This window comes from Dryobates pubescens, chromosome 11, assembly GCF_014839835.1.
Source record: "Dryobates pubescens isolate bDryPub1 chromosome 11, bDryPub1.pri, whole genome shotgun sequence".
In the NCBI taxonomy this organism is placed as follows: domain Eukaryota; kingdom Metazoa; phylum Chordata; class Aves; order Piciformes; family Picidae; genus Dryobates; species Dryobates pubescens.
The window spans coordinates 28874578-28900850 of record NC_071622.1 but is presented as its reverse complement, the minus strand read 5'-3'; the positions used below and the strand labels follow the sequence as shown (position 1 = coordinate 28900850).

Sequence of the window (26273 nt, the reverse complement as noted above, 5' to 3'; positions counted from 1 at the left end):
TCTTAGCTTCTTAATTAATTCTTAGGGAAACAAAAGAAGTTTGCAGTTGGAGCCACACTCCTTACATGACTAATAGGTTTGCAGTTGGTCTGTTTATTTTCCTTTGGCTCCATTTGTCTTGACATTGCCAAATGTCACACACAGAGCAGTGTCTGCCTGGACCTGAGTTGCACTCGAGCAGAAAGTGCATGGTTTTGGCAGCTGGACAGCAGGGTTCTTCAGGGCTCTTGGCACCCTCTTATGGTGAGTGTGCAGGCAGCACGGCAGGGACCAGAACTTTTCTGTGGGCAGGAGCTAGGGAAATGTTATTTCTGTCTTAAAGGAAAATCCCCAAACAGGGGCAAACCACCTGGTTTGACTCTGTCTGTTCCCTGCAGTTTCATGCAGTTTAACATTTTGACTAACCACAGAGCGAGAGCATAGGGAGATAAAGCTTAGCACCAGCTGGCTGCTGTCAGAAAAACTCCTGAGAAGCTGGAAAAGAAACACAACTAAACACAACTCCGCAGCAGGTACTTTGGCTCCACTCAGTGGAGTGAAGAGAAAGAAGTGTTAATAGAAGAAGAGTGGGAAGAAACTGAAAGGAATGGAGAGGAAGGGCTGCTCAGAGAGGAGAGCACCCTGCACCTCAGCAAAGTCTGACCCAAGGGTGTTTGCAGGGAATGTGAAGAGGGAATTACTGTTCAGTCTGGCCTTTGCACTGTGAGTTTTCTCCCCAACTATTTTGCTTGCCTGAGTGTTGAAGTAGAAGATGTAGCTTGGAGGAAAGCTGTGCTGGGGTTGAATTAGTGTTGAAGAGGGAAACCGGGAGAGCGCAGCTGCCTGGTCTCAGGCTTGGGGATGGCTCTAGACAGCCACAGCTCCAAGTGGGTGGGATGAGGGAAGGAGATGGGGTAGGGCAGGGACTGACTGTATCCAGCCAAGGGAGGAGCTGTGTGCTCCACAATGTTTTGGTGAAGTTAAGTCATCTCAAACCAGTCTTGTTTGTCTTTTTGTCATTAACTAGAGTCAACAGTTAGTTCATAGTATTAACTGTTCTTGTATGACAGTAAAAGGGGACCTAAGCTAGCAAATGTCCCAGCCTACAGCTGGAGACACAAACAACTTCACCAGCCTCTGTCATGAGGAATGAGAGACCTAGGAATCATGCCACGGGGAAAAGTTAAGGAGGTTGGGGTTGTTTGCTATAGCAAGGAGAGAGCATTCAGAGTCTGTATGCTGAAAGGGTTTTTTTCTCCTGTCTGAGAAGTTGTCAGGAAGAGGATTAGGATCAATCTGTCTTCTCTGCTCAGAAGGACTTAAATTACAGCAAGGAAGATGTGTGGCAGGTTGTAGGGAAACACTGCTGTGAGGATAATTGTGCACTGGCACAGCTTACCTGGAGGAAAAGATTTCAATAACAAGTTACAACTTTCTGTAGGATAGCCAAGGTGTATTTGAGCCTGTGCCAGTCCTGGGCAGGGAGGAGATGACCTGCTGATTTACTTTCCAGGCTGCAATTGATCTGTAATGATCAGAGTCATCCAAGCAAAGCCTCCCAGGTCAAAAGATCCATCCCTACTCTCCATTCCAGTCCTTAAGGTGATAAGGATCCACCTTTGCTGAGCTTTCACATATTCACAGATTGCATCGGGTTGGAAGGCACCCTCAAAGCTCATCTTGTCCAACTCCCCCTGCAGTCAGTAGGGACATCTTCAGCTAGATCAGGCTGCCTAGGGCCACATCAGGTCTGATCTAGAACATCTCCAGATATGGGGCCTCAACCATATCTCTCAGCAACCTGTTCCAGTTTTTCATCACGCTCTTTGTGAAGAGCTTCCTCCTGATGTCCAACCTAAATCTCCCTTACTCCAGTTTCAAACCATTGCCCCTCATCCTATCACCACAGGCCCTTCTAAACAGTCCTTCCCCAGCCTTCCTGTAGGTCCCCTTCATATACTGAAATACCGCTATAAGGTCTCCCTGAAGTCTTCTCCTTCTCCAAGCTTAACAGCCTGAATTCTTTCAGCCTCTCTTCAAAGGAGATGTGCTTCAGCCCTCTGATATCTTTGTGGCTTCCTCTGGACCTGCTCCAGTAGGTCCATGTCCTTCTTGTTTTGGGGACCCCAGAGCTGGATGCAGTACTCCAGGTGAGGTCTCACCAGAGCAGAGGGGCATAATCTCTGCTCTCTTGACCTGCTGGTCATGCTGCTTTTGATGCAGCCCAGGATGCCATTGGTCAGTAGGTCTCTGTCTCTTTGGACACAGTTTGGGGTGCCCCAGAATGTGTTTCATCTGATGCGAGCAAGCACGGTGCTACTTACCAGCACCTTCCTCCCAGCTTACTTCAGTCTGATTCCTCTGGTCAGTGCACTTGAACATAACCAGAAAAATTCCTGACCTTCCATAAGCCTTCTTCCTGCCAGTAAGTCCATGTACATCTCTTCCATGAAGCCTCCAGAGCTGGTAGGTGGCTTGTGCCCTCCTCCTGTCACCTAATGCCACACCATTTTGCAGGGCAGCAAGTTTCTCTCGATTGGTATTAACAAGGAAAAGAGGTTGCTTAGGGCTTTTCCAGCCAGGGGACTGTTGCGAGGCTCATCAGCATATTTTAGGAGCTGAATTTTGGTTTCTGAGCCACTAGAGGGAAGCCTGTGCCTTTGCTTGGAAATAAAGGGCATTTCAGCTGCAGGAAGCTGAGGTAGTGTGGGGGTATAAATCACAAACCAGTCGTGTGTAGCTGCATATCCCAGCAGTCTCACTGCTGGTGGGAAAGTTGTGTTGTCCTAGTTCTGCAGTGCACATGCTTCAGTGTGGTTTGGTGGGGAAAAGGGAGGAATTAGGGAATCAGATTCTAAGCCCATGCAAAATACTTTTGGAGCACTGAGATGTGAGAGCTCTGGATGGATCAGGCAGTTTGATTCTCACGTAATGCGTTCATGTCAACACCCCACAATGTCCTGGCTTTTTCTCAGCCAGAGCTTGGCCCTTGGGTAGGTGCTGTGTGGGGCAGCAGCTTTTGGCCTTCCCACAGATGGCTGAAATAGCTTTGATTGCTGAGAGCAAACCTGAATTAAATTCCCCTTCCTTGGGAATTGAATCTCCTCCCTGGGGAAGTTCATCTGGCTCCTCGTCACCCTTGAGGGACCTGGCTGATGCATTCACAGAAGGCCAGGTAGAGCCTTTCTCTCCAGAGGTACGTTTCTGCCTTCAGTCATGAAGTTTCCCCTCAGTCTCATGCAAATTACCCGGCCTGGTTTTAACACACTGATGCATATAACAGGATCTTTTTACCCCCTGGATGAAAATCTGAGTTTGGAGCAATGACAGAATCAGCACCTCAGGAAACAGTCCTGTGAGCTCCTGCTTAAATGGTCCCAGTTCAGCTGTGTACACATCTCCTTTTTCCTTGCCTGTTTTTTAATGACAGGACAAACTGAGTCATTACAAAGTGTATGCTCTTTAATTGCTCCAGGAACATCTATAAATTGTTTCCAGCAGCTTGGACAGAGGACTCTGAGTGTTACTGAAAAAGTTTGGAGGAAACTCTTGATTTCAGTCTAGTGTTCAAAGTTACCTTCCCCACATTCAGGATGATGACATCTCTCACTATGAGAAGGACACTGAGGTGCTGGAGCAGGTTCAGAGAAAGGTAATAAAGCTGGTGAAGGGTCTGGAGAACAGGTCTGGTACGGAGCAGCTGAGGGAGCTGGGGTTGTTGAGCCTGGAGAAAAGGAGATTGAGGGGAGACCTGGCTCTCTGCAACTCCCTGAAAGGAGGTTTCAAGCCAGGTGGATGCTGGTCTCTTTTCTCAAGAAATTACTGATAGAACAAGAGGAAATGGCCTCGAGTTACACCCGGGCAGGTTAAGGTTGGGTAATTAGAAGAAACTTCTTCAACTGCAAGGATTCTTAACCACTGGAACAGCGACCCCCAGGGGAGTGCTTGACTCATTATACCTGGAGGTATTCAAAAGAGGCAGAGATACAGTGCTGAGGGACATGGTTTAGCACCAGCCTTGGTAGAGTTAGAGAATGGTTGGACAGGATGATCTTAGAGGTCTTTTCCAACCAAGGTGATTCTATAAAGAAATTTTAAGGGCTGTCGGCAGCCACTGCTGGTCACTCCCCAGAAATGTATTCCACTGCTTTCACAATTTAAGATGTTACTGAAATTGTCCTCACACTCAGGTATCATTCCAAATAAAAAACAATTATCTGAAATGTCTTTTCCAACTGAAGTGGTTCTGTTGTTCTGTGAAACTTTGCTGCTATTTGAGTCTCTTCTGCCTGTGTTAAAGCTGCTCCAAAATGAGTAGCTTTATCATACGTCATTTTCCAAATGATTTATAGAATCACAGAATGCTGTAGGTTTGAAGGGACTTTTAAAGATCATCTGGCCCAATCCCTCTGTGGTGAGCAGGGACATTTGCAACTAGAGCAGATTGCTCAGAGCCCCGTTGACAGGTTTTGTGGTGCCAACCCACAGTTCATTGTGGAGAATGTCCCTGTGTTTGAGAGGGAGTCTGTGGAGAAGTCAGGTTATCAGAGCAGGAGTTGTGTGAGCAAACTGTAGGTAACAGATCCGTTGCCTTCCATTTTCAGAGTGACCTTTAGCTCCCCAGACTTTGCAAAATACCTCCAGCAGAGCTGTGCCGTGCCCGCTGGAGCTCACCTCCCGGGCAGCCGCTGCCCAGGGGCACAGCAGGAGGGCCTGGCGCTGCCGCACAGATCTGCTTGGCTGGCAAAACGCTGGGGCTGCGCCGGGCAGCGCCTCGCTGCGTCCGAGCAAAGCGCTCCGAGCTGCTCCCCTGGCACTTCTGCAGTGGGTGCTAGCGCAGGATGGCGAGGAGCTGCCCCCGTGGAGGACAGAAGATGATCAAGAGGACCAAAATGCCCTTTCCCCAGCCCTTTCAGTGAGGGGGGGCAGCGTGGAATTGTGTGTTCCCCATGACATTGATCCTCCACAACAAGTGCAAGAAAACGTCTTCAGTTACAGAACTACACGCAGCTCAAGGTTCAAGGAGCTATTTTTGGGTGCTCAGCGCCTTCACTGAACTTCTAATAGGTGGGCCATTGCCGGTGTCAAGATTGAATTTTGTATTTTGGCCTAATTTACTTTTTCAATGCATTTGCATGAAAAAGGAACATGGAAAACGCTCCTCTGCCTCTGGTGACCATGCCAACAGCTCCTTACAATGATCAGAAACCAGGAACCAGTGGATTACGGAAGAAGACCTTTTATTTTGAATCCAAGATGAACTACTTGCAGAATTTTATCCAGAGTATCTTTTTTTCCATAGACTTAAGAGACCGACAGGGATCTTCTATGGTAGTTGGAGGTGATGGGAGATACCTTAATAAGTCTGCAGTGGAACTGATAGTCCAAATGGCTGCTGCCAATGGGGTTGGTAAACGTTAAATGGCTTCAATTCCTGTAGCTGTCTAGCCGATAAGTGCAGGAAAACAAAATAAACTAGTCACTGGGAGCTTTATTTTCCCCCCAAGGCTTTATTCAACTGCTGATAGTGAACTTTTTAACAAGGATCAGTTTGGCAGTAGAGAAATGACTGTTGGTTTTGTGATGTTTTGTGATGCAGTTGGGTAGAAGTGCATGGGAGTACACAGGGAAATACACGCTGCTTGCTTTTGTGTGTTCTCATTTTGCGTTTTGAGATGCCACAAGCTCTTGGCACCTGTGGATTTTGTTGTCTGTCCTTCAGATGATAAATCCCTGGTGGTGTTCAGAGGCGATGTAAGTGGTAGAGCTGTGGTTTCCTGTTCAGTGGCAGCTCAGCAGAAGCTCTTCCAGCATCCACCTGAGCTGCTCAGCAAAGGTGAAGGCAAAAGGTGACTGTTTCTTTCCCAGCAGGTAAGAAATGGTGGCTGTGTAATAAGGACTTTGAGAACTGAAATAAGCTCAGAGTTAGCAAGTGAGTGGCAACCTCTGGTTGTGCTGGAAATCTCCATTTTGGAAGCACCAGTTTGCAGCAGAGCGTGGTTGGTGCACTGCAAGACTCTTGGGCACTGGGGAGTTTCTTTGTTTCTTTCTGCTTATAAAGAATTAAAAACTCTGAGGGCTCTCCTGGATCTCTTAGTACAGAGCAAACTTGAAGCTGAAAGACCTGGCTTTTAGGAATTTGACAGAAGAAAATCCTTGATGACAATGGGGTAATTAGTAGGGAATGGGCAAGTAGGAGGAGAGAACTTTTTTATTAAAATCAGGATCTTTTCCATCTTGGGGGAAAAAAATTCCTCTGGCAGTACAAATTGTTGTATTGCCCTTAAGTCAGTGTTTGGGCTGAGTAGAAGAGATAGAAAATGTACATAAAGAGCCTGGCTTGCTGCTTGGACTGGTTGACATGAGGACAGATTTTCTACTGGCAAAGGTGGGATTAGGCTGCTTGTCACCTGCTGAGACTTCTCTCATGCATGTTTTCCCAGCATGTCTGGCTGAAAGCTAGTTCTGCTGCTGGTTTTGATATTTTTCATTGCTTGCTTTTTTGTGCAGTTTGGCTAATACCTACCAGCATTGTGCTCATCTTGCTCTGTAGAATAGAAGTGATGAGTCTAAGGATGTTTTCAGACAGAAAGAGCCATGAGGAGGTCATGCGTATTGTGCTTGGAGCATGCAAAAATCTCCTTGCTTGCACTGGGCAGACACAGGTACTGTTACATCTCCAAAGGTTATAGGGGGCCACAGGAGAGCTGCAGAGGGACTTTGTACAAAGGCATGGAGTGACAACAGTGAGGGGTGATGTATTCAAAAAGGAGCTGTATTTAGATTAGCTATTAGGAGGAAATTCTTCTCCATGAGGGTGGTGAGGCACTGGATTGGGGTGTCCAGACAAGCTGTGGAGGCTCCAAGCCTGGGAGGGTGGAAGGTTTCCAAACTGTTCTGAGCACCCTTGCTGTGTCAGTACCACCACACTGTGTGTTTAAAATGATTATTTTATTGAAGGGGATGACAGAGGTAGTTTGTGCACCTAACCTAGCTTGTATAAACAGAAGAGTGTCTATTTAGATTGAGGATTTTGTATATGGGATTGGTGCATCTTGTGATGCATTCCTTTTACAGGAGGAGGACTGGAAGTGTGTGCTGATGACATGATGGAGCTGTAGACACCAGCTTCCTTGGCCCTGGAAAACATGTTTTTGGTGTGAAAGCATCAGCCTTCACTACTGGAGGGAGGAGGGGGACTGCAGGAGGTCTCCTTTATTGCATCTTAGTGAGGCTTTCAGTAAAACCGGGGTGGAATTGTTGCCTGGATTGCTTCAAAATGCTGTAACCCAAAATGACTGCACAAAGCGGCTCTGTTGCTGAACGGGTGTCTTTTGAGCATTCCATGAAAGGGATTTCTACATCATTACAGCCTTGGATTTTTCTCATAAGAAATTCCAGGGCATGAAAAGAGATGAAGTGTGAATTGCTCAGCACAGTACTACTCTGAGCAACCTTTTCCAGTGGTTACTACAAAGGATTTGGCATGGGATGAGCAGGGAATGAAAGCTAAAAGCCTCTGGAAGCCAAGGGGGGACCCTAGATCAAAGAGCAGCTTGTATAGGGACAGCTTCTTTGCTTATTTGCTGGTTTGTTCTTTTTCCTTCCTTGCTGCAGTAGCAGCAATGCTCATGTAAAAGCTGCATTTCAGGTGTGCAGAGAGGACAAGTTGGGTAAGGACAGTGGATCTGATGTGCTCACCCAGTTCTCCTGCTGCTTGGTTTGGGAGGGAAACTCCAGTTTTGTCAGTTCTCAGCCGCATCCTTTGATCTTCATGGAGATGATCAAGGGGCTGGAGCACCTCTGCTGTGAGGAAAGGCTGAGAGAGTTGGGGTTGTTCAGCCTGGAGAAGAGAAGGCTCCAGGGAGACCTTAGAGCAAGCCTTCCAATATTTGAGGGGGCTACAGGAGAGCTGGAGAGGGACTTTACCCAAAGGCATGAAGTGACAGGATGAGGGATGATGCTTCAAACTGGAGAAGCTCATTTTAGATTGGGTAATATGAAGAAAATGTTCCCCATGAGGATGGAGAGACATTGGAATAGATTGCCCAGAGAAGCTGTAGATGCTCCATCTCTGGAAGTGTCCAAAGCCAGGTTGGATGAGGCTTTGAGCAACCTGGTCGAGTGGAAGGTGTCCCTGCCCATGGCAGTGGGGTTGGACTAGATGATCTTTAAGCTCCCTTCCAACCCACACCATTTTGCGATTATGCTTCTATGATGCAAGCAGAGCACTGATGCTGAAGGGTGTTGTGGCTGTACCTGACCCTCAAAGGGAAGCTGGGAAACACAAGATGAGGTTTTAGGGAGGAGTTGCCTAGAGACTGCATTAATTCTCAGTGAAACTGAAGGAGCAAGACTTGGAGGGTGGAATAAAACATGAAGCAAGGTGTGCTGGCTTAGGCTGAGAATGTGCAAAAAAGCAATCCTGTGTTTGTTGGGCTACTCTAAATGGAATGTGTGTCATGATAAACTAGTAGATAGGCACTGTGCTGTGGCCAGCTGAAAGCAGGGCACTTACTCTGAGCTGATAAGGTGCTGGCTCATGTTTATGCTCATCATTTGCTAGAGGTGCAGTTCTTTCACGGTAACCTCCTTTGCCCAGCTGGTCTGTGACAGCTGGAGCATGTAACAAGGGCTGGGCAGCAGAGCTGAGGCTTAGCACCAGGCAGTGCCAGGGCAGAGGAATCGCAGTCATCCATTGCCCTTGGCTTAGCACCGAGCAGACACCTTCAGGCTGGCAGTGCTGCCTTTTGTTTCCTGGCTCAGCTTGTGTGGAATGAAAATCCTCCTCTTTTCTCTGTTTGATCTCCTCAGTTGATGGAGAGTAGTCTGGTATGTTTTTAAATCTCTAGCACCTCATTTGGGGCTATAGTAAGAAGCATGTTCTTCCAGAAAAATAATTCATCCTCATCCAGGCCAACAGCATCCTGGCCCGGATCAACAATACTGTGGCCAGCAGGAGCAGGGAAGGGATTGTCCCCCTGTACTCAACACTGGTGAGCCCACACCTTGAGTACTGGGTTCAGTTTTGGGGCCCTCACTCCAAGAAAAACACTGAAGTCTTACAGCAGGTCCAGAGAAGGGCAATAAAGCTGGTGAAAGGTCTAGGGAACAAGTCCTGTGAGCAGTGGCTGAGGGAACTGGGGTTGTTTAGCCTGGAGAAAAGGAGGCTCTCTACAGCTCTCTGCAAAGAGGTTGAATCCAGGGGGATGCTGGTCTCTTCTCCCTGTTAACAAGTGATAGGATGAGAGGAAATGGCCTGAAGTTGCATCAGGGGAGGTTTAGGTTGGGTGTTAGAAGAAATGTCTTTACTGAAAGGGTTCTCAACCGCTGGAGCAGGTTCCCAGGGTAGGTGGTTAAATCCCCATCCCAAGAGGTGTTTATAAGAGACAGAGATGTGGTGCTGGGGGATGTGGTTTAGCACCAGCCTTGGAAGAGTTAAGAGAATGGTTGGACTGGATGATCTGAAAGGTCTTTCCCAACCAAAGTGATTCTATGATTCTGTTTAATTGTGTGATCTCCAAGAGCAAGCAGGTCCTGATTACCTTGCATTGTTACCACATTGGTCTGGATTCAGTCTGTAGTTGTGGACAGGAGGTTTGTTACGTGCTGTGAGTACGAGGGTGTGCAGCTGCTCCTGTGGGCATAGTGATGTTGTTCAATTTTTGTTCTGATTTGGCCTCTCTCAGTCCCATTGTGCCTTTTGAAAGCAAAGTTCCAGATCATAGCCAAAGGGGTTTGGGCTTTTTTTTGGTTGTTGTTTAGATGCCTCTGGAAAGCTCAGCTCTTCAATGCAATTTGCCATGTCCATCTGAGCTGCAGCATTCACAAAGGAAAACGCTAAAAAGGCACAACAGGAAAGGGTTAGGTGTTGACCTTCATGAGATACAGCGAGGAGCTTTGGCAGCCTCCCAGGAAAAACTTGTTTGGCTGCAGAGAAGCAGCACCTCTGCCCTCAATACACCTCTGCCTTACCTGCATTTTGGGGTTGGCAGTTTTGCTGGTCTGAGGATTTGGGCCTCACTGTAGGTTTGTTTTCCTCTTTCATTGTCAGATCGGCCGCTTGGTCATCGGGCAGAATGGGATTCTCTCCACCCCAGCTGTGTCCTGCATCATCAGGAAGATCAAAGCCATTGGTGGCATCATTCTGACAGCCAGCCACAACCCTGGGGGGCCCAATGGGGACTTTGGCATTAAATTTAATATTGCCAATGGAGGTAAGGTCATTCTCATTTGTTTCTGCTTGGCCATTTCTTGTGTTGACCCCAAGGAACCTAATTTAACTGTTGTAGTATCACAGAGGTTCAGTGCCCTCAGCAATGGGTTTCCCAGCACAGAGCAGATGATTGATCTGCCCCTACCTCATACCTTGATATTCCTCTTCAAGGGAGATGTTGCCAGCTCCAGATCTCTTCTTGTGCTTCTGAATCACACTCTTATTGCAGTCTGATTCCTTAACATCTTCCCCCTTGCCTGTTTTATCTTTCAGGTCCTGCTCCAGAAGGTATCACGGACAAAATTTTCCAGATCAGCAAGAAGATTGAAGAATATGCAATCTGCCCAGATCTCCAGGTGGACCTGAGCACCATTGGAAAGCAGCAGTTTGACCTGGAGAACAAATTTAAACCATTTACAGGTAAATGACTCTTCTTCTTCTTAGAAAGTTTCCTTTCTGCTGGAGTTAATGTGGACCTGCCATGGAGCAGGTAAAGACATTTGGTCTCTCTAAAGGACAGGCATAGCCATTCTGACCTCTCCTCACCTCCTGGGTAAACCAAGCAAGGACATCACTTTTGGTCACCCTGGCATCCAGGCTTTGCTTTTTCTTTTGGCCTATATCTTACCTTGTGCAGATACTTTCTTGTACAGATGCAGTTTCTGTCATTTGAAAGGTTGTTCTTCAGGAGGTGAATCTGATCCATCAAAGGTCTTTAAAATCATAGAGTTTTTTCATTTGGAAGAGGCCTTTCAAATCATCAAGTCCAATTTTCAGAGACTGTTTTGTCTGTAAGGTTGCAAACTCTGCAGTTAAGGGGCATTTTCCTGAGGAAAGATCCTAGTGTTAGTGTTTAATTTGTGCAACTGATTTTCCCCCTGCCATGGTTTCCCATGGGGAATGGGAAACTCCCACTCTTGGGGAGTGGAAAAGCCATTACATTTCACACATGACTTTTGTCAGCAGTGAAATATGAAGATGCATTAAAAAAAGACTTGTAAAACATTTAGGACAAGAATGTTTTTACCATCTCCTGGCGCCCTGAGCTTGGAATTAAAAAATGTATACATTAAAAGATGGTAAAAGTTGGTGTTTTTCTTAGTCCCCATTTCTGTTTTGATCATAGAACACCTCAGGTTGGAAGCGACCCTCGAAGGTCATCTTGTCCAACCTCCCTGTAGTGAGCAGCGACATCTCCAACTAGATCATGTTAGTGAGCTCTTCATGGCTCTGTCTTTGTGTTGCTTGTAGTCATGAGGGGTAATTTTTTCGGGCTCTTAGAGGCACAGTTTGTGTTGACTTTGGTGGAAATTTGCCCTGCTTTTTACTTCTATCTACTTTTTCTTCCCCCTTTTCCTTAGTCTCACCCTCCAGGTAAACAGAGTGGGTCTGAACCGTCTCAAAAGAAGCTGCAACAGGGAACAGTGTTTGCCCTAAGAATTTTATTGGTCCATCTGGTTTCTAGCCCCATTAGCAATGACTGCCTTTAATTAAATTCTTCAGATGGAAAGGGAGTTCATGAAGTCACCATCCCTGAAGGTGTTCAAGAAACATGTGACACTTTGGGACATGGTTTAACGGCCATGGTGATCTTGGGTTGAAGGTTGGACTCGGTGATCTTGGAGGGCTTTTCCAACTGAAACAATTCTATGACTCTATGATATAGGGCCATTGTGTAATGTTTCTTTGGGGTGTTTAAAGGGTTTATGCCAAGCCCTGGCCCTTTGCACTAAGGGTTGTCATCACTCTGCCATGAACAGCAACATTTCTGCAATGATTTCAGACTCTGAGAGTTGTTCTCTGTTGATTCTTTTTCTCCAGTGGAGATTGTGGACTCAGTAGAAGCTTATGCAAATATGCTGAGGAACATCTTTGACTTCAATGCCTTAAAGGAACTGCTTTCAGGGAAGAACCACCTGAAGATTCGCATAGATGCTATGCATGGAGGTATGGGTGGACTCGGGTTTGAGGCACTGTGCTGGGCCAAGTGTCCCCAGGGCTTTGGCACCAGCTTCAGAGAAAGGTTTTAGGGTGTTCATATGCATCACTTGGACTTTTATTTCCTGGTTTGTAAAATAATTGCTTTTTCATTTTTGCAGGCAAACTTTTTGTGGCTTTACATTTTTTTGTTGAATATTTGGACTTGGGGAAATATTTGGGGTTTGGGGGGAGTGTGCTCTCCACAATCCACACCTGAGAGGCAGAGGTTAGTGCTGATGGTGTGATCTGAACTGCCCTTGCAGACTTTACATCAGTCATTGTCCCATTGAGGTCACAGCAATTAGGCAAAGTCTGGCCAAGGATATTTGATACAAAAATGGGACCTTTAGACTGTTTTATATAATTTAACATCCACGCCAAGCTTGTGAGTCTCTTTCAGTAGACACTGTCAGGAGCACCCCAGCTTTCTTAGCACCGTGTTTCTCCTGTCACCACACCACTCCCCTTCCTATGCTCACTTATTTTTTGTTGTCTCCATCATTAGTGTTGGAGGAGCAGTACCTCCTGCGGTACTGCTGGTGGGCTATGAATCACACACGCAGCTTGTTCTGTTAGATGGGGCCCTCATACTCCCACCACAGTGCTTAAGCCCTTCACAGTGGGATCTTGGCTCAGAGGCTGAGTCCCTGGCACAGGCTCCTCCTCACCCAAAGCCATGAATGGTCTTGTTTAGTGAGACAGCCTCTCAGCTGAAGAGCTCGCTTTGGCAAGAGCTTGTGTGCCTGGGTGGATCAGACTGAAGCACACCTATGTGCTGCTTGGGGCTTTTGATGTGAGTGCTTGGGCTTTAGCACAATAAACCATGAAAACTGACCCCAAATGAGCAGACTGGAGGCTTGGGTGGTTCTGTGGCTCCCGCAGAGCTGCCTGAGGGCAGAGGCTGACCTGTGTCCTCTCCTTGTTTTGCTGCGATAGTTGTGGGCCCTTATGTGAAAAAGATCCTGTGTGAGGAGCTCGGAGCCCCAGCAAATTCAGCTGTGAACTGCACCCCGCTAGAGGACTTTGGTGGCCACCATCCTGACCCCAACTTAACATATGCTGCTGACCTGGTCCAGACCATGAAGACGGGAGAGTATGACTTTGGAGCTGCCTTTGATGGAGATGGGGTAAATGGGCTGCTCTGTTTTGTTAAAAGGAAACAGCCTCGGGTTGCACCAGGTTTAGGTTGGATATGAGGAACAATTTCTTCCCCAAAAGGGTTGTCAAGCCCAGGAACAGGCTGCCCAGGGCAGTGGTGGAGTCCCCATCCCTGGAGGGATTGAAAAGCCGTGGAGATGTGCTGAGGGTTTGATGAAGACCTGGCAGTGTTGGGTTAATGGCTGGACTACATGATCTTAAAGATCTCCTCCAACCAAAACAATTCTGCAATTCTGTGATTCTTTGACTGCTCAGGGGCTTTTGAGCTGAGGAGGAGGAAGGTGAAGGTCTTTCTTCTCCCTCTCTCCCTTCTGTAATTGCAAATAGAAGCGACCCACTTGCTGTAGCTCGCCACCATGGCAATAGCTGGCTGCCGTGTTAGTAATGAAGTCCAAAGTGTGTTTAAGTAGCTTTAAAAGCTGTGAAAAATCAGCAGGAAGGTGAAATACTGTGCAGGTGCTGCTGGTTAGCTGTCTCACAAGGATTTATTTCAATCAAAAGCCTCTCTGAGCTGCGGGTTTATGGGCTGTGCCTGCCAAGCAGCACAGCCTCCGCTGCTGCAGCCTTTCCGCACTAAGCAGGGCTGAGCGTTGCCCTCTCTTCCCCGACAGGACCGCAACATGATCCTGGGGAAGCACGGCTTCTTTGTCAACCCCTCCGACTCCGTCGCTGTCATCGCTGCCAACATCTTCAGCATCCCCTACTTCCAGCAGACTGGAGTCCGCGGCTTTGCCCGCAGCATGCCCACCAGCGGGGCTCTTGACAGGTACCACCCAACCCCTGTACCTCCTGCTGGAGGGGGGAGTTGTCTGCACTGGGGCCCTTTGTGGTGTCTGCGCTGGGGTGTCAGTGCGTGCAGGAAGCAGTGCCAGGGCTGCTGTGGGCTGGCTGCCAGGGGAGTTTAATGAATTAAATCCTCTTTGGGGCCTGAGCTGGGCTCTGCTTTTGGCTCTTCTCTACAGAGAAACCCAAACAGATGATCCTCCCCACCCCTTTTTTGTTAATTTGGTAGTGATTCTTTGTTTAATGCTTTGAGATAATGCTTAGACACCAGAATAAAGTTTTTCACAATGAGAGTGGTAAAATACTGAAACAGGTTGCCCAGATGTGGTGGTTGAGGCTCCATCCCTGGAGACATTCTAGATCAGACTTGATGTGGCCCTGGGCAGCCTGATCTAGTTGAAGATGTCTCTGCTGACTGCAGGGGGGTTGGACAAGATGACCTTTGAGGGTTCCTTCCAACCCGATGCAGTCTGCGAACCTGTGAGATTGTCAAGGGGTAGAGCTGGTCTGGGCACTAAATGAATGACAGTCCCTCTCTGTTAAGCCTCTCTCCCTTGTTGCCTTTCTTTTCCCCATTGGGAAGGGAGATGGGTTCATGAAGAGTTTCTGTCACTCATTTGGTGTCTCTAGAAGAGCTGTGTGTTTATATCTGCTCTTTAGTTGTGCATCCCACTCATTCCCCAGACATTAAACCTAGGTTAAAGCAGATTCCTGTGCTAACCTAAAGAGTGGCAAGACCTGCCTTCAGTGTTGGCCCAAAATCAGTGCTTGGTAGCAACCACAGCTTGTGCTGCAGTATTTCACATGGGAGTGCTGAGAGTCCGTCTGAGATGTGACTTGACCTTACCTTTGAAGGGTGGCCCATGCTACTAAGATTGCTTTGTATGAAACTCCAACTGGATGGAAGTTCTTTGGAAACTTGATGGATGCAAACAAGCTGTCTCTGTGTGGGGAGGAAAGCTTTGGTACTGGTAAGTCACTGTTCCTGAGTTCACCAGGGGTGGGATTGTTTCTCTTCTTCCTTCCTATTATTCCTTCATAGTGCTGGGCAGCTTGGAATTTGTCTTTCATGTGAAGTAGTTAATGCTTCTAAAATCATAAAACTTAGTAAAAGCTTGTAAGAATCACTGGTGGGAACAAACACAATGCTAAAAGCTTTGTCAGGCAAGAGCTAGTTCTCCTCTCAGTTATTTAGGAAGGCATCTGTAGATAGGCAGGAAGTCTAAGGGCCTCTTTACTAGCCCGGTCATTGAATCTGTGGGGATTAAGTGCAGTGTTAAATGTATTTTTCAACTCTTGGTGGCCAGGAAAACCTTCTAAATGTTTTCATTTCTGGAAAGAAATATGGTTTGGAGCATGCAGTTTTATTAGGGAAGGTTTCAGGTCACTATTAAATCTCTGAGCTTTAATAGGGCCCTCATTTTCCTGTTCTAAAAACAAGGTATGATTTATAAAGTTTAAATTAACACTTGCCTTTGAACAGTCTGAGCGAGTTATTAGGTTACTAAGAAACAAAGTGAACATCACAAGGAATTTACTAGGGGGGTGCACGTGACACAAAACTGTTATTTGTGCAGGGGAGTTCAAGTGAGCAGAGTTTGCTCCACATTAGAGTGGCGTGCCCAAAACACTCACTGCTCCCAGGAGGCCTTAGCAGCTTCTGACATCTTCCATGGCATCTACCACCATGGTTTTATTGTCCTGACTGTGGAGACAGGACCTTCTCTGCATGCACCTAATTCATACACAATTAGTCTATGAGTTTTATCTGGTCTGAATTCTTCCTGATGTCTTGTTTTCCCTGTTCTCTGGAGACTGGGGATTGCTGGAAGGACACACAAGGCACAGGCTCTTGAGGGAATTTAGGCTGGATGACTCCAGGCTCAGACCCTGCATGCTTTCATTCCACCACCCCATATTTCAGAAGAACATTTTAGCCTGTGTGTGGGTTCCTCGCAGAGCCCAGACAGCCTTAAATCCCCAAGCACCTAAAATTAAGTGCTTTGTGGCACTGAGGGGTACAGTGGTGTGAAAGGATGATCCCAGATCTCCTGTAGCTGAGAGAATGCCAACTGGCAGGAGCAGGCACATAAAGGTTGGACTAGATGAACCTGGAGGTCACTTACAACCTGGAATTCTATGATAATTCCGATGAAATGGCATCACATTGACACGCTCTGGTGACAGCAGAGGGGCTGTGGGGCAGAAGCAGTCTTCAGTGTCAATATTTTCTCAGTCAGCTGCTACTCTGATACATGGGATTTGACCTCAGGTTTGAAGGAAAAGGGCAGCATGGCATCTCTGTAAAGAAATCTTGAAGCAAATGGTGAGTGAAGAAAGCTATTGGAGTTTTGCCCCAAGTGATTTCAGCATGCATTAAGTAGATGTTGTGGACTTTGGCTAATGAGAGGGCATTTCAGGAAATAAATACAAACAGAAAACAGCAAGTGATTCACGGGGCTGCTGATGGAAGATGGACTCTAATGAGCAGCTCTAAAATGGTTTCCATCTTTTATTGTATGAGCAATGAGCTCATAGTTCCTTTCCATCCCCCAGTAGGTGACTACATTACAAATAAAAGTGACTGATTCTGTTTGCAGCAGGGGCTGTGAGAGGGGTTGGAGAGTTTGGCCATGCAGCATCACATCTGAGAGGCCTGGGACTGAAGCAGTTTGGGGGGAGGGGGACAGATTAAGAAAGGGCCCAGGAATGTTGGACTCTCCCTGTACAGCAAAAAGGGTTTGTCCCTCTGGTAAATGCACTTCAAGGAATGAATAAGGGGTGAGGGAGGTTGGTTGATAGCAAGTTAATGAGGAGCTGTTTGGAGCTGGACAGAATGTGAGTGGTGACGGGGAGAGAGGTGAAGGAGCAGCCAAGTAGACCCCAGTAAAAATTGAAACAAACTGTGACCCGGTGGGACTGGAGTCCAGGAGCAATTAGAGTAATGCGACATGACAGAATTCCTGCTTGCTTTCTTGGCTGTTTCATTCCAGCCATAAGTTGATACATCACAGGGGACTTGTGTTTATTTAGCATTCCTCTCCGTCACCTCCCTGCAGCTCTCCCCACCGTAAAGGACCCCAAGGAGAATTTACCGCTGCGCCCACAATGGTGGGATTTGTGCAAGGAGCCTGGTAACCCCTGCTCCAGCCCCCAGCCCTTTTCCCCAGGTGATTGCCCACTCTGGCAGTTCTCGAGAGGGGAAAATGGCAGCTCTGGAGTGCTCTCTCCATTAGCAGGCATTCCCTGGCTCCCTGGGATTTCATTAATACCTATTTGGAGGTTGTCCAGAGCTCAGAAGATAAAACTCAGGAGCTGTGCATTGGTGCATGGTGCTGAACTCACAAGCCAAAAGCATGGAGTGTGGGCTGGATGTATTCTGGGCTGCCACCTGATCCCTTGTTTAATTTAGGTGTTGGGGGTGCTGTCTAAGCTGCAGCACCCTCTCAGGTTTCCTGAGGGCCTTGGGTCCTGTGCAGTCCATGCCTGGTCACTGTCAGCCCCTCTCCAGTGTGTTCTAGGACAAGGTTGGGCTGCCAGGGTGTCCTGCTCTCCATGCAATGCTTGCTTTGGGGGAACATCTCCTAGCCAAACCAGGCTCTTTCACAGTCTGTGTGGCACTGAGAGCAGGCACACACAAGTCCCTCCTTGAGCTGTTTGCTGTTCACCAAGCTGCTCCTCTCTCTATTGCAGCATCATTTCAGGGCTGTTGGGTCTGGTTTGAGAGCCAGAGCTGACATTTTTCTTGGTGCTCTGCCAGGATCTGTGCTGATGAGAGCAGTCTGGTTTGGCTGACAGTATGTGACAGCTGCTTGAAGAGGTTGATGTTAGTCCTTCCTGAGCTGTTCTGTTGCTTTGGCCTTTTATTCTTTTTTGGATGATGACCTTTTTTACTGTGCATTCCCCCTTGACTTCCTTGGGAACAGAGTTAAGGATCTGTGAACAATGAGTGTGTGTGTGTGTGTGTGTGTGTGTGTGTGTGTGTGTGAGAAAAGGGGCTGAATGTTTTATTTGGGCTCCAGCTAAAAGCAGATGATATCTTGAACAGTTTACAGCAGGGATGGGGCTCACCAAATGCCTTCCATTTGTGAGTTTGTATGGCTGCCAGTTGGATGGAGAAGACAAGGTAGGGCCCTAGCACAGACTCTTGCGTGAAAGGAGGTGGGAAATGTGTTTCTGCTCCCTGTAGGCTCCGACCACATCCGTGAGAAGGACGGGCTGTGGGCTGTCCTGGCTTGGCTGTCCATCCTAGCCACCCGCAAGCAAAGCGTGGAGGACATCATGAAGGATCACTGGCAGAAATATGGCAGAAACTTCTTCACCAGGTGGGGAAAGCTCTCCTGACACCTCATGCTTACCTCTGCCCTGTGTTCCACCCTCCAGGGCCCAGCACATCCCATAGGTTTGTGTTGGATTCTGGCTGTATTGCTGCTCACAAATCTCCTTTCTTCTCCTGTCCTCTCCTCCAGGAAGGGAATTAAGAACATTTATGGAGCAGACCACAGAGCTGAAATCACAAAACATTGCCACTCATTCCTAATCTGGGTTTTGTGGTGACTGCTTGTAGGTATGACTACGAAGAGGTGGATGCAGACGCAGCGAACAAAATGATGAAGGATCTGGAGACCTTGATGTTTGACCGCTCCTTTGTGGGGAAGCAGCTATCAGGTGGTGACAAAGTCTACACGGTGGAGAAAGCTGATAATTTTGAGTACAATGATCCTGTGGATGGAAGTGTCTCCAGAAACCAGGTGGGCAGAGCCTTGCCTGGGCCAAACATGACCTCAGAGGGGTGTTGGGCTCTATATTTTGGGCTTAATCTTTGCCCGTTGGATTTCCACCTGCTTTAAAGTCAACCGTTGTGTTTGTCCCTTGGAAAAAACATTTCTGCCCTATGTTTGTTGGTGGGATCTTACCCTTCATGAAGGGAAATTTCTGCCTTGCTGCCTTGGAGAGCTGGATGGGCAGCAGAGCTTCCCTACAGCCACCCTAAAGGGGAAGGAGAAATGGGGTTGAGGTAAGGGAATCATTTGGGCAATCAGCAGCCGAGATGTGGGTTGTGCTGAAGAAAGGGTCAAAAGTGGAGCATGAGGCACAGCCCTTCCCGTTCAGGTAGTGTCTTGTCTCTATTGCCAGACCCCAGGCTGCTGTAGGTGAGTCCTTCCTAGGTGCCCTAAGGTGATGGCACTCATGTGCTTGTCCCCAGGAGGGCAGGCAGCAGGGCAGAGTGGCTGTGCCAGGAGACTGAGTTCCAGGCTCCAGAAGTCATGGGGGTATTAAATCCATGTGAGATGAGCAACCTGTCACCAGAGATTACTGAAATAAAAATGTCCTGTGGATGGATGGCTTTAACAACAGGATGAGAAAGCCCAGGAATTGTGAAAGAATAATGGAGAAGTCCTGCAGGAATCACTGGCTTGCCTGTGGGGTGACCAAGCATTGTCCTAATGTCCTGTTTGGGTGGAAAATCAGTGGGCTGGTAATTCCGTGTCGGACAGAGTCAGTCCCTGGCTCTTGTTTCCAAGCAAGCACTGGGGTGAAGTACCTTACAGCAGCAATGTGCTTCGTGTCCAGGAACTCTGGCAGGTTCTCCAGGGTGGTTTAGGAGGGATGGTAGGGGAGAAGATGGGGGGAGATGGGGGGACAAGATATTGAGGTAGCTCTCTGAAGAGTTGGAGCTTGGCGATTGTGTCATGCTGGATCTCGTGGGGAGTACCTTAAGACCCCAAGAGGAACAGAGCTGAGAGGCTCTTATCCCTTCTCTCTTACCAGGGCCTACGGCTCATCTTCTCGGATGGCTCCCGCATCATCTTCAGACTGAGCGGTACCGGCAGTGCTGGGGCTACCGTGCGGCTCTACATCGACAGCTATGAGAAGGATGCTCAGAAGATACATCAAGACCCACAGGTAAGTGTCACATCTCCTTTGTGGCACCACTGCCTCTCAGCCTGCCTGAAACACTTAAAACTTTGCTTAGCACTGCTGTGTTCAGAGCTTTGTGGAGGTGCTCCAGGGACCCTGGGAGCAAGGGCTTTGGTGTCTTTAATCCCAGTATAAACAGATCAAATTATCAATGAAGACAGATCAAATTATCAGTGAAATAATCAGTGTGGAACAAGTGCACTCGCACATGAGTTTTCCTGTTTGCTTGTGGGACATCCGTGGCTGGATTCAGGTGTGAGAGGACACGGATTCAGTCCTGGCTTCATCTTCTCCCTAGTAACAAGTGATAGGACAAGAGGAAATAGCCTCAAGTTGCACCGGGGAAAGTTTAAGTTGGGCATTAGAAGAAACTTCTTCCCTGAAAGGGCTCTAAAAGACTGGAACAGGCTCTTCAGGGAGATGGTTGAATCCACATCCCTGGAGGTGTTTAAAAGAGGCAGAGGTGTGGTGCTGAGGGACATGGCTTAGCACCAGACTTGGTGGAGTTAGGAAATAGTTGGACTCAATGATGTTAAAGGCGTTTTCCAATCAAAACCATTCTATGATTCAGGTTGAAATGTTGCCTCACTAAGGATAAATGAACTCACTCCTACACCCAATTGGGAAACAACTCTTTAAACAAAAATAAAAAAGGAGTAAAAGGATGTGGCTGTCTTCAGGTATCACTGACCTGTCCTGTAGTAATCCTAGCTGTTTTTTACAGCATCAGTTAAAAATGCTGTTGACTTCTCTTGTAGGCACAGGAGGAAAAGAATCATTTTATAGTCCCCAGCAAACAACCTCAGAAGTCTTTGTGCATAACTTCCTGTGCCATTATTGACAAAGAGACTGGAAAAAAAATCTCATGAACTAAAGCAGGGATTTCAGTGTCCTGTGACCATGGTGCAGCTGGGATTGGAGCTGTGTTACTGGTCTAACATGGCATCCGTTGCTTCACTGTGCCTCCTGCTGGAGCAGTTCCTCCGTCAGCAGCACTGAGCTGTGGGTGCCCAGGAATGACAGCAGACTCTGGTGAGGGAAGGGTGGACGTGGCTGTGCTTGCCTGGTAGCTCTGAGCCATCTCTTTCCTTTCTGCAGGTCATGCTGGCACCGCTCATTTCCATTGCACTGAAACTCTCCCAGCTCCACGAGAGAACCGGCCGCACCGGTCCCACCGTCATAACATAAAGGCTTGGTCAGCCAGGTGCTGGAGTGCTCCTGAGTGAAGGAAATCAGTCTCCCTGCCCTGTTCCTGTCACATCTCTCACTGGAAGAACAATAGTAATTTAATTTCTGTATTTAAAAGCACTTGAACTTCTGAGGATAGGGAATAAACCCAGCCTCTCTCAACACGGCGTGCACATGGCTGTGCTGCTTGGCTGCGTCACCCAGCGCTGGTGGTGAGCCTTGTAGGGTGCTCCTCAGCACAGCCTCTTGGTTCAGCTACCTGCTGGGTTTTCTTCTTAAACAAAAGGCTCTGGAAATAACAAAGAGACTCAGCTCTTCAGTAATTCAGAGGCTCTTTTTCTAACTTGGGAAGTTTCCTGGCAAAGCAGCACAAATACTTGATCATTGTTAATACACAGCCCTTGAAAGGTGAGGTCTGAGTGAACAGTAGCTCTGCCTCAGGGCTGAGGATTTGTCACTTCACTTTCAAAACTAAACATTGTAAATTGACCCCCAGCTGCCTTCTGTATAAGAAAAAAACCCCACAACAAACCCACACAGAGATGAGCAATAACAAGATTGCAGGACATTAAAGTAATCTGGGCTACAATTGCTGTTCATGCTCTTGTATTTTCATACATCACATGAAGCTCCCTTCTGGAGAAGGAAGGATTTTTTTGGGGAGCTCTTGATTGGTTGTATGTGGATGGTAAGATCCACCTAGATGTGCAAGTGTTAATGTGCAGAAGTGGCCACAGAAGAGGTCCAAGGGGTGGAAGACCTCTGCTGAGAGGCCTGGTTGAGAGTTGGAGTTTTTCAGCCTGGAGAAGGCTCCAGGGAGACCTTCTGGTGGCTTTTTAATGCTTAAAGGGGCCAATAAGATAGCTGGGGACAGACTTTTGAGCAGAGCCTGTTGTGATAGGACAAGGGGTGAACTAGAAGGAGATTCAGACTGGAGAGAAGGATGAAATTTTTTACACTGAAAGTGGTGAGAGCCTGGCCCAGATTGCCCAGACAGGTGGCAGATGTCCCATCCCTGGAACCGTTCCAGGTCAGGTTGTTTGGGGTTCTGGGCAACGTGCTCTAGTTGCAGATGTCCCTGCTGACTTCAGGGGGGTTGGACTGGATGACCTTTAAATGTCCATTCCAACTCAAACCAGTTTGTCATTCCATGGTCATATCCAAGGGCACAGAAAAGAGGGTTACTTGGGGCATGGTTGTAGCTGGTCAATGGTAAGGCCTACAGCTGCACCTTCCTGTCTGTTTTTCTGGAAACTATACCCTTGGAGCTGAGCCACATTCTTGCTCCTGACTTGGCCTCTCTCAGCCTGCTGGGCACCTTCTCCCTAATCCATCCCAGAGGACCTCTGGCCTTCTTGGTGACAAGGGTGCATTGCTGGTTTATGGTAGACCTTTTGCCCACCAGGTCCTTCTCTGCAGACCTGCTTTTCATGGAGAAGATAAAATTCACCCTCTTTGCTGCTGCTCTGCAGCATGCAACCAGCTCACTCTTCCTTCCCTGATGCTCAAAGGAGGTCTGGAAGTGTTCCAGTGGCGCACATCTGGAGCATCTGGGGCTGACATGAAGGGCTCCCATACTGGTGTCAGGCAGCGTTAGCACTAAGCCTCCTGCAACTTCTGGAAGTGTGAGCCACATGGCCTGGAAAGGGCAAATGCAGTCAGCAAGGAAGCTTCCAAATTAATCTGAGGAATCTCCTTCTGAGCTCTTGAAAGACCAAGCCTAAATCTACTTGACAGCTCCTTCTGTAGGGTCACACATGGCATGGAAACATTTGAGCTCTCAGTCAGTGAGTAGCAAACTTGACAACAAGGTAAAGTGGTGATTATAAAATACATTGAGAGACAAAAGAATTTGCACTTGGCCACAGAGCTGCAGCTGATTTGGTCATAAAAACCAAGAGTCACAAGCCATACGTTTGGTAAATTGGGTTAGCACCCTAAGAGCTCCTTAATGAAATGAAGATGCCCAGAGGGCTGCAGCACCTCCCCTATGGGGACAGGCTGCAAGAGTTGGGGTTGTTCAGCCTGGACTGGAGAAGGCTCTGGGAAGACCTTAGAGTAGCCTTTCAGTACCTGAAGAGTGCTACAAGAAATGTAGGGAGTGGCTTTTTACAAGGGCTTATAGTGAGAGCATGAGGGGGAATAGACTGAAGCTGAAAGGGGGGATTTAGACTGGAAATTAGGAAAACATTCTTTACAGTGAGGATGGTGAGACCCTGGAACAGGTTGCCCAGGGAGGAGGTGGATGAGGCCTTGAGCAACCTGGGCTAGTGAGAGGTGTCCCTGCCCATCATGTGGAGGTTGCAACTACATGATCCCAGTGAACCCAAACCGTTCTATGAATCTGTGAATCTAGCTCAGTCTTGGGGTAAAGGGAAGGAAAGAGACATTAATGAAGGCTGAAAGCCATGGTAGGAGCCACTGCTGCCCACAGGCAGGTGTGAAGCAGGACCCACGGGCTGCATTCTGCAAGTTTGGGGGCTGTGCAGCACCATCACCTAGTGCCATGGCAGCAGCTGACTCTGGGGAAGGCTGTGCCCAAGCTTGGGAGAGCCACAGGTTTGGTGCCACACTGATGAGCTTGGCACTTCCCTCCACAAGGTCAGGGCTCAGGGGCTTTGCTTGCTGCTGGCTGCAAAGCAGTAAACCACAAGGCTGGGATTAGTGGGGGGAAAAGCAATTTGGCTGCTCTAATTTGCCTTTGAAGCGTTGCATGAACAAGTGACCCCACAGTTTATGGTTGGCCTCTTTTTAAAGCAGGTCAGCAATGAATTTCTTCTAATGGAACCCTGAGCATTTTCCAGTCAGGCTCTGTATCAAGACCTGCTCTCATGCCCACTGCTAACAGCTTGACAGCAGCTTGCAGCTCTCCTCTGCTGGGGCTCCTGCCTTAATTCAGCATCCACAGAAGGAGATGCACAGCTTCCTGAGGTGGTGAGGAACTGGAACAGGTTGCCCAGAGAAGTTGTGGAGGCTGGAAGCCTGCAAGTGTTCAAGGCCAGGTTGGAAAGGGCCTTTGAACAACCTGGTCTAGTGGAAGGTGTCCCCGCACGTGGCAGCGGGTTGGAAGTAGATGATCTTTAAGGCCCCTTCCAATGCAGAACAGCCTGTGATTCTATGATTCCTGCAATGTCACAGGTTCATCTCAGCTACAGTTCCTCCAGCTATTCTTTCCCAAGTGTGGTACAGTAGAGCTTAAGCAGTTCCCCCATAACCAATAATTTGTGCCAGTGCAGCCCTTGCTCATTCAGCTCAAGGGATTTGGAGCCTTCCAATGGAGAAGGAGATGGCTACAGGCAAAAGATAGCTCTTAGGGAAGCCTGGGTGGATTCACCCACCAGGACACTGAGCAGGATGTAGCTCTGGGCAGCTGCCTGCATGCCAGCAAGTCTCTGAGTTGGATATACAGCACAGGAAGTAGAAGTGGCTGGGGGCCGAGGATAACCACAGGAAGAGTGGTCAGGCATTGGAACAGGTTGCCCAGGGAGGTCACCATCCCTAGAGGTGTTCAAGAAATGTGTGGACATAGCACTGTGGGATATGGATTAATGGCCATGGTGGTGTTGGGTTGGTGGTTGGACTTGATCTTAGAAGTCTTTTCCAGCTGAAACAGTTCTGTGATTCTATGATCCTATAACTGGCACAGCTCCTTCAGGAGGCTTCGTTCTACGTGTCCAGGGTCAGTTAGTCATCATTTTCTCAGGAAATTCGCTTTTGCCCTTGGGCTGCATTACAGCAGATCCCTTCCAAGTCAGCAACTGTGCAGCAAGAGGGGAACACACTCAGCCCTGCAGCACTTCTTAGGCCACCTTTGCCAGAGCTGTGGCCATGGAGGTTCACCAAGACTCAGCCCCTCTGCACAGATGGAGATTTGCATGAAAAATGACTCCTGCTCTTTTTCGCCTCTCCTCAGGCTGGAGCTATAGGCTGCTGTCCCAGAGGACGCCAATGAGATCCAGATGTCTCAGCAGCCAAACGTGTTTTAATCTTTACCCCAAGTTTACGTAATGCAGGCTCTGATTTCTCCTTGCAGTTTCCCCTGTGCTGAAATGAAAGTACATCACAAGAGCTCAGCCACAAAACAAGTGCGGCTGTGCACGCAGCGGAAATCAGCCTGGCCACCCAGCTGCCCCTCGGTGATTCCTGGTCCCACTCTGGTGGGCCTGGCAGAGGTGCCATTGCCAGAAGACACGTTAGTCAGCAGCAGCAGCTGGGGTGACTCCCTGCATGTGGGGTGATGGTTTTACAAGCTGGTGTGAGTGAGTGTGTGCACCAAAGGCTGAAGCCTTGTGCTAGAGGCTGAAATCCTCTTAAATCCTTCTGGGGGATCTTCTTCCACCTATGGAGGATGGATTGTTCCTCTCTAGATGGCAGCACTGGTAAAGAGTCTCAGGGCAGTTTCTGATGGGCCCAGGGCATTGCTACACCTCACTGTGGTGTGATTTGATCTATCATCTGAGCATTCACTCACAGTTCCTAACCGCTGTGTCTTTCAAGTCCTTAGTGAGTACAGACACCACCAAAGCTGGTCCCTAAGTGGTCTGCTGAGCGTGACTCTTGGCACAAAGCTGAAACCCAGCCTGGCAAAGCAAAGCTGGCTTTGGGACTGGCTAAAACAATTGGGGAAAATACTACTCGGTGCTGGGCTTTGTGGGGTGTTTCCATGTGATAAACCCAAAGTCTAATCCCCACATCTTCAGCACGCAGAGTTTGGGGCAAAATTGCAAGTTGCCATTGAAGAAAATCTGTTCCCTCAGGTTTGGTGTGAAGAACACGTTTCATTCGGAGTGTTTCCATCTCAGCACTGACAGCTGTGCCCAGGGTCAGGCAGGGGAAGTGGCTGCAAATGAAATAAACCAATTAGCAAATCAAATAAACCAGTTCTCTTTTTTTTTTTCCCTAGTGTTTTCACATGCTGCCAAGGCATGTGGGACCACCAGCATGTCCCAGTGTTCTTGTGCACTTCTACCATCAGAAGAGTTTCTCATCCCTTCTTGCACTCCTGCCTCTGGATCCCAGAAACAATGAACTGGGTCCAGTGAGGAGT

The 26273-nt window shown here is 48.1% G+C and overlaps 1 protein-coding gene across 1 annotated transcript in view; it reads left to right on the top strand.

The window, feature by feature from the left end:
- PGM1 (phosphoglucomutase 1) overlaps positions 1-21879 on the top strand; it is a 29871-nt gene extending 7992 nt beyond the window's left edge. Inside the window, exons 2-11 of the mRNA XM_054165402.1 lie at positions 10034-10196; positions 10469-10615; positions 12017-12142; positions 13112-13302; positions 13945-14099; positions 14972-15087; positions 18306-18441; positions 18684-18867; positions 19889-20023; positions 21137-21879. Coding sequence (XP_054021377.1) covers positions 10034-10196; positions 10469-10615; positions 12017-12142; positions 13112-13302; positions 13945-14099; positions 14972-15087; positions 18306-18441; positions 18684-18867; positions 19889-20023; positions 21137-21226 — 1443 coding nt within the window. The 3' untranslated portion in view covers positions 21227-21879. The remainder of the gene's footprint in view (positions 1-10033; positions 10197-10468; positions 10616-12016; positions 12143-13111; positions 13303-13944; positions 14100-14971; positions 15088-18305; positions 18442-18683; positions 18868-19888; positions 20024-21136) is intronic.
- The last annotated feature ends 4394 nt before the right edge of the window (positions 21880-26273 follow it).